This window comes from Aphis gossypii, chromosome 1 (genome assembly GCF_020184175.1).
Source record: "Aphis gossypii isolate Hap1 chromosome 1, ASM2018417v2, whole genome shotgun sequence".
Taxonomy (NCBI): domain Eukaryota; kingdom Metazoa; phylum Arthropoda; class Insecta; order Hemiptera; family Aphididae; genus Aphis; species Aphis gossypii.
This window is the reverse complement of record NC_065530.1, coordinates 69,987,445-69,995,816: the sequence shown is the minus strand read 5'-3', so window position 1 is coordinate 69,995,816 and position 8,372 is coordinate 69,987,445. Positions and strand designations below refer to the sequence as shown.

Genomic DNA, 8,372 nt, shown 5'->3' with positions numbered 1-8,372 from the left:
CTAATTATCAAAGAATTTTTTTCTCTTGTTGAGCAATCTATGTATGGACATTTGACATTTTTGTTTTTATTTTTTATAAAAAAGTTTTAGTTTGATCAAAATGTTTAGAAATTTAATGCATGGTTCCTCATAATATTATGTTTTTATTATAGCTTTAATGAAATATTAACAGTTTATAATAGATGTACATTTTTTTTAAGCCATCGAAATCCAAATTAATAATAATATAATCATTAATCATTTATAAATATCAAAAATTTTTTAGATAGTAATATTGTAGTTGAAATTTATAAAATGTTTAATTTTATAAATTAAGATTTAAAATGTAATACAATAAGAGATTTCTTATATTGTAGACAAAAAATTTAAAATAGTTATACACTTTTTTTTTTATTAGCAGAAATTTAGAATTTTTCAATTCAGTTTTTTTTTTTTTTTAATCAAAAATAATGGTTTAAAGTTTAAACTGTGTAAAGATGTAAATTATATTATTTATTTATTTTTTTTTTTTAATAGTTTATACACACGTCTGAAGTCACAAGTTTAACTACAGTAGCCTAAAGAACCATATAGTTTATTACCTATACTAATAGAATAAAATAAAAAAGAAAAAATAATATAAAATGTATTTAACTTAATTCAATTAGATAATTTGAATAACAAATTATGCATCATAATATAATTATAATTTTTAGATTTTTAGTTGCATTTTTTTTTTTTTTTTTTTTTGACCATGTCTTATATTAAATTGAACCTAACCTGACGATTGTTTTATAATTTTTATATTACTTCTGTCAATCACCTGTCATTTTATTTTATCAAAATAGAATTAAATGCACCTCTTGTATATTAGTTGTATAATTTGAATGAATTATTAAAATGTTTACTAAAATGTATTTTATAAATTGGGGGGGTATTTTATAATCCATGTATCTGAACGTTATATTTATTTTATTATATGAACAGGTTTCACTGGACAACTTACCGGCTACTGGCCTTGTCATTAAGGCTGTAGGAGACATCTATTTGGACATTTTCTACTTTAGTTGTGGTTGGAACATTGACGAGACGATTTCCTTCCTACGACGTTGTAAAGTAAGTACCTACACTTTATTATCATTTTTTTTTCAGTTAAGATTATTGAATACTTATCTATAAATATCTAGTTCAAAACAATCGATTTTAACATAGTTCATTAAAAATAAATAAGCTTCATCAATCTGTGTTTTTAATTTAATATAATTAATATAATTTTATTTTATTTTTTGTGATTATAGACTTATAGTTCAGTTTATTTTTTAAATTTTCATACAAAGAAAAATTATGTTAATAGATCTTCAGTGTACTATACTTAAAAAGTATATTTAGTTCACTACATAAAAAGTTAACTATACATTCTTTTGTAGAGTATTTAAATTTTTAACTAAAATCGTATGTATTGATATTTTCTCTTAAAATATATACAAAATAGATTGTTTCACATAAAACATTATAAAACACCAACACTCTAATTGCAATATATAAATACTTTATAACAATATACAAAATAATAAAAATATCAATTAAATCCATGATAAAATTTTAAAAAAATTGGTTTTTATGAATAAAGTTAATATGTTGTTTAATAATGGTCATTATTTCATGTATAGGTATACAAGTACATTTTTTAATAATTTTTTTTGTATTATTTATTCAATATCAATGTTTATATATGTATTATTAAACTAAATTATTAAAACTTAACATATTTTTAACCAGAATATTAACGAAAAAATGATTATCTATCACTATAAAATCAATTATTTTAACTCAAAACTATTACTATTTAAAAAAATGCCTTTACATTATTTAACAGTTATTCAACTTCAATTTTATATTGATTAAAACGTAGTTTAAATTCACTTTGACTTTGATGAAGTCACTTTACGTGACATGAAAACTAATCTTATATTAACTAACTCGATTTCATTTTATTGAACAACTATGAGAAGAATACAAATTGTTTTAACTAATGACGAAATATTTACTATAGCAGCCTACTTTTGTAAATAGAATGGCCATATAACACTTTCGATTTAATAAAAAAAATATAATTGTTAGAGTAATTCAAATTCAGTATTCTTGACTTTTGTATAAGACAACAATTAAGTAGTTTTACTCAAGTGTAAGATGTGCGTTAATATTTTCTAACAATAAAATAATGGCTTTGCACTTATACATGATATTCCCGTCAATATATAATTCTACTATTTCGCGATAAAATTATTTGAACCACCATATTTAATAAATTTTGTGAAATGAAAAATATTAAATAAAAATAAGCTTAGTTTTGTAAAAATGTATTACTGTTAAAAATAGATTCAAATTATATTAATAATTGTATTGTTGGATAGATTTTTCTAACCATCATAAGTCTTATAGAGTATAGGAGACGAGACTGTCTATTATTTCCTAATATGCATCGTGTCATTGTTATTAGTCCCTAAAAATAGTTGTTCTCCTTCTACCTAGAAGAAGATAATTTTATAGTTCTATAGTCAAAGTAGTTATCGATTATTTCCAACAGCCTGTCTACCTTGTGTTTAGGTATAGCAGGTATAGGAATGGTAAGAACAACTTTTTCGAACGTGTGCTTTGAAACTTGACAATTCGTAATACCTACGCAGATGTATAGAGATGTATTGATTATTAATATTTATGTACTCGTATATCTATCCAAGGTATTTTGCGTACACAGATATCAGATTATTCGAATTAAATACTATAAACTAGAAGTTCACAGCAAATACGAGTCGTTCTAGTTTTTCCAGTACATGATCAAGGCCGTTCAATTTGTAAATAGTACAAACTTCTTCAACGTAGATATATTTCTAATGAAATATCATTGGTTCAAGGTGGTTCGATTCACTTTTCTTCTGTATTGTAGATGTGTTTTGGGCGTAACCATTAATTGTAATGAAATAACAATTATTTTGACAACTTTTTTTGATTACGTTAGGCAGCCGATGATGTTTTACTAAAACTTATATAATACATACTTATACTTAAAATTGCGTTTATAGTTTTAAGCGGAAATAACTATTTAAAAATCCCATTACATCGAGAAAATTAAATAATAATTTGATTATTACATTTAAAATTTTATAAATAATTTGTATAACGTGAATTTTGTTTGTTCTTTTGGGTTTTAAATTACTTGATTTTATGATACTGAATTTAATAATATTTAAGTAGTATGAGTTATCAATTTAATTGTATTATATTTTTAAAAAATAACTAATTACAGTTAACTAAGTTTTTTTTTTTATAACTTCAGATGTAATATTTACTGTGGTACAGTTAAATTTTATAAAAAATAAAAAAAATATTATTGATTTTATGTATTCTAAAATATGGAAATATAAAAAAAAATATATATATATATAAAATAATTATTCCTCTTTAAACATTTGACGTAATTTTGTTACAATTAACATAATATTTATTGTAGAACATTAAACAATTCCACTAAAAGAAACTACTGATGTACTTAAAAGTTAAAATAACATTTATAACTTATTTTCAAAATATATGTATTAAAATTACTAATGAGTTTTATGGTTGTAAAAATTTAGTATGGAAGTTTCTCAAGAATTTCCCGCAACTTCTAAACATGCAGCGGGTGGGCTACGAATGACAAGTACCGAGTTGACTGCTTACGCAGTAATTTCTTTTATTGTGGTGTTATGGTGTCATTACAAATGGAACCGCAGACACTTCGAAAGAGTAGCATCAAAAATGACTGGACCGCCGTCATACCCAATTATTGGCTCAGGGCTTGAGTTTATTGGTACACCCCAACGTAAGTAAAATAATACCAATTCTAAAACAATGAGGAAAAAAATATATTACTTTGTTTTGCTTTTCAGAGGTCATGGAGAGAATCATTAAACTGTTCGAAATCTATGGTTCTGAACCGTTCAAAATGTGGTTAGGTACATCTTTGGGTGTAACCATAAGCAAGCCAGAAGACGTACAAGTAATTATTTCAATAAAAAAATTCCATAATGTATTATTTAAATTAATTAGAGAGATAAACTGGTTTGATGAAAACATAAGTTGAATGAGGGTGTGGGAGTCAGGAAATGAAAATGTATGTGCTATTTGTTCCAAAAGTGACTTGATACATAATTTCTAGCCGTGTCTTAAAACATGACGGAAATTCAATAGCTACCCAGTGTTAAAAACCTGATTTTTTTCAGATAATACTAAACAGTTCCAAGGCCCTGGAGAAAGACCAGTTCTACAAATTTTTCAAGAATACCGTAGGTGAAGGCTTGTTTTCAGCCCCAGGTCAGTGTAAAAGAGTGTAATCCTTGATAATTTGCATGTCAATTTAATTTATGATTTCCATAATTGATATTTTATTAATAAATTGCTCTTGAAAAATAACCATTATTAAGTAAAATCACTGTTGCAATATTAATGAAGTGTGAAATAAAAAATTAAAACAATGTTATAAAAGCATATTTAATATTTATAAATCGTAAATTATCACTCATAAATTATAATATAAATCATAATATTTACTGTTATTTAATGAATAACGATATATTGTGTAAAAGTGTAAACATAGGATTATTATGTAGATTCTGGGTCTTCATAAAGTGTATAATCGTATACAGACGTATTTTAATTTTATAAACCAATCATAACAATTAAATACAATTATTTATAAATTATTTTAATTTTTTAGATTTTAAAATTTAATTTTCTATTTTGAATGTGGTTTTGGATATGTCATATGTAATTGTGTCTATTTAGCTTTTTTTTTAAAAAAAGGTTAAAATTAATTATTTTTAGTTATTTTCTTTTTTTTATAATTGTAAAAAACAAACAAAGATGAAAGAATAAAAAAAACGGGAATAGTTACACTAAACCGTTTACGAGTTTGAAGAAAATTACTTACGTATTTATAGTAAATAAATAACGATGTAATTATTTATTCGTTATAATTCAAAAACACTTGCGGGAACCTTAAATATTAACGTTTATTATATTTTTAATCATTTTCTTATCTATCCATTATAACATTTTTATGTATTAAAAAAAATATTTATTTATATGGTTATTATTATTAACGGTATTCATATAAATATAATAATACATTTTCAATAATATGCACGTTGATATAATATGGTATACATTCATATTATTTTAATAATTTTAATAAAAAATAAATACAATATTTACAGATATTTTATCAATTTACCGTAATACTAAAATTAAAATAAATGAATTTAATAATCATATCATAAATTAATATACTAGATAATATATGCTGAGTGCTGAAACACCGTCTCTGCTCAGAATCATTTTTTAGATACAATCAAACATCAATGATATAAAATTTAACACACCAATAATAGTGGCCTAATCGACACCTAATTGTACAGTAGAGTGGTGTCTACTTACATACCTATCATTTTTTCAAATAAAGTTTTTGAATTAATATTTACTGTTACTAAACTTACATTTTTAAGAGTAAAAAATAGATAATATTATATTAAAACTAGATAATTATTGAAAACTTGAAAACTTATAAGATTCTATTTCAATATTTTGTTGATAAAATAAGAATTTAATTTAATGGAATCTAATGTACATATTATAATATATATAAAAAAACACCAACAATTATAATTATTTCATACAGATATGCAGATGTATTATATTATTACCTACATAAAAAGTATTATTATTGAATACAAACTCATACAGACTAGAATCTTAATTAATTAAAAATACATATTTAGTTAAAACTAAAGTTTTAGTTTGATAAAGTATTTTAATATTGAATTAATTAAAATGTATAAATCATTATTATTTATAATTTAATTCACATAACAATGTATCTAATTAAATATAATAATTTTAAAAATGTTTTCAGTTCATAAATGGCGAAGACATCGTCGTCTTATAACTCCAGTATTTAACGCTAATCTTCTAGATCAGTTTTTCCCCGTTTTTAACGAGAAAAACCGAATTCTCACCAGAAATTTAAAGAAGGAATTAGGTAAAACAAAACCATTTGACCTTTGGGACTATATAGCGGACACCACTCTGGATATAATCTGCCGTAAGTTTTTCAATAACTAAAATATGTTATTTTATTGGTATTTTTATCCTTATCTACAATATATACTTATGTTATATTATATAAATCATAGAAACTGCAATGGGTTACAATCTTGACACTCAATCAAATAGTGAGTCTGAATTTGCTGAAGCATTAACAAAGTAATACAATGAAATTTATAAAATACAAAGAATATATTTTAATATATATTTGTTTATAGAGCCTCAGAATTAGATTCCATGAGAATTTACAAACCATGGTTATATCCCGATATTATATTTTCATTGTATGGAAAACTCACGGGGCTACACAAAGTCTACAAAACGTTGCACAAACTTCCAAATCAGGTAATTTAATAATTTAATATATATATAAATAAATATGTTTTATGCTTAGTATTAGTATTTCTTTAATAAAATATTTTTTACTATTTTAGGTGATCAAAGAAATGAAAGAAACATACGCACAGAGAAAAATGGAAAATAAAATTAACACCATAGATGTCAACGATGATGATAGTGAGTGATATGAAAAAAAAATATTGTGATACATGCTGTTTAATTGTTTTTTTTTTAATTATATTTTAGAAAAGCGTTTAAAAGTGTTTTTAGACACTTTATTAGATTTGAATGAAGCTGGTGCAAATTTCTCTGATGAAGAACTTAGAGATGAAGTTGTGACAATGATGATTGGTGTAAGTATAACTAAAAATAGTAATGTGTGCAGATAATTTTTAAATATTATTAATAAATTAATTACAGGGTAGTGAAACTAGTGCTATCACAGTCTGCTTTTGTCTATTGATGTTAGCTATCCATCCAGAAATTCAAGTAAGTGCTTGCGAATTATAATATTTAAAACATTAAAATAGTATGGTGTATTATTATGTATTACATTAGTTTGCTTTGATCGTATGAACCAAGCTAAAAATACACTATTGTACTGATTATTACCTTTTAATATTATAGGACAAGGTTTACGATGAAATTTTTGAAGTATTAGGCGATGGTGACCAAACAATAACTATTGAAGATACTGTTAAATTAGTTTATCTCGAGCAATGTATACGGGAAACGCTTCGATTATATCCTATAGGACCGTTGTTACTCAGACAACTCCAAGATGATGTTAAAATTTGTATGTGAATATTAAAATTTGTATAATATAATAAATTGCACAATTTAATACATTTTGTATTTAGTTTCTGGTGATCACAAGCTGCCAAAAGGAACAACATGTATTATATCTCCAATATGTACGCACCATATTCCTGAACTGTATCCAGATCCATGGTCGTATAACCCGGATAATTTCGACGCTGAAAATGTTAATAAACGCCATAAATATAGTTTTATAGCGTTCAGTGGTGGTCCAAGAGGTTGTTTAGGTAAAGTAAAACATTATTGCTTATAACTTATAAGTTATACCTTATATAGTTTATATATCAACGAAAAAATAGTATAAACTTCCAATGTATCTAATGTACGTGTATTTGAATTATTTAAATGACAGGATCCAAATATGCTATGCTGTCAATGAAAGTTTTAGTATCAACATTTTTGCGAAACTACAGTGTGCACACAGATATAAAATTAAGTGATATTAAATTAAAACTAGATTTATTAATGAGAAGTGCTAATGGTTATCCTGTGACTATTCAACCGAGAGATAGAAGACCTACATATAAAAAAATTTAAGAATACTGGATGAACAATTTGTGATAGATAATAGTATATATTATCAAAGAAAAAAAACAAAATTAAGCTAATAAGTAGTTTGTAAATGGTTTTATAAAAGAAGTGTGTTAAATACAATTCTAAAATAGGTGTTATTATTTTTATTAATATTTTTGACTTGTAATTTTATTTTTTATATATTATATTCATGTCAAGTTAATGTATTTTAGTTATAATATTTATCATGAAAATGGTGTATAATTGTATAAAATTGCCAATAGATTATTATGGATAGTAGCACCTTTTATTTCATGTTAATAAAACTATAACTAAAAGGCCTAATCAAAACTGGGTGGGTGCTTCTAATCTCAATTATGTGTATCCTATGGGACTTGTGTCCGCCCTCAAATTATATATTTACTTAACTACACTTATTAGTAGCTGAATAAAAAGCACCAGACCTATGTATTTATTTCACCTGTTCCTTGTAGTCTTGTAAAATACCAAACAATTACTTGATGTAACTTAATATTAATAAATTATATAATATATATAAATATATACATATTCAAAATTTA

At 24.0% G+C, this 8,372-nt stretch overlaps 1 protein-coding gene across 1 annotated transcript; it reads left to right on the top strand.

Annotated features, from left to right (window-relative positions):
* The first annotated feature begins 966 nt into the window (after positions 1-966).
* LOC114131819 (cytochrome P450 4C1) lies at positions 967-8,372 on the top strand. The gene is made up of 13 exons (XM_027997126.2): positions 967-1,095; positions 3,615-3,841; positions 3,909-4,018; positions 4,242-4,332; positions 5,930-6,118; positions 6,210-6,279; positions 6,339-6,465; positions 6,555-6,636; positions 6,706-6,812; positions 6,880-6,948; positions 7,087-7,255; positions 7,320-7,505; positions 7,631-8,372. The coding sequence occupies exons 2-13, from the start codon at positions 3,616-3,618 to the stop codon at positions 7,813-7,815; spliced, it is 1,611 nt and encodes a 536-aa protein (XP_027852927.2). The 5' UTR covers positions 967-1,095; position 3,615; the 3' UTR covers positions 7,816-8,372.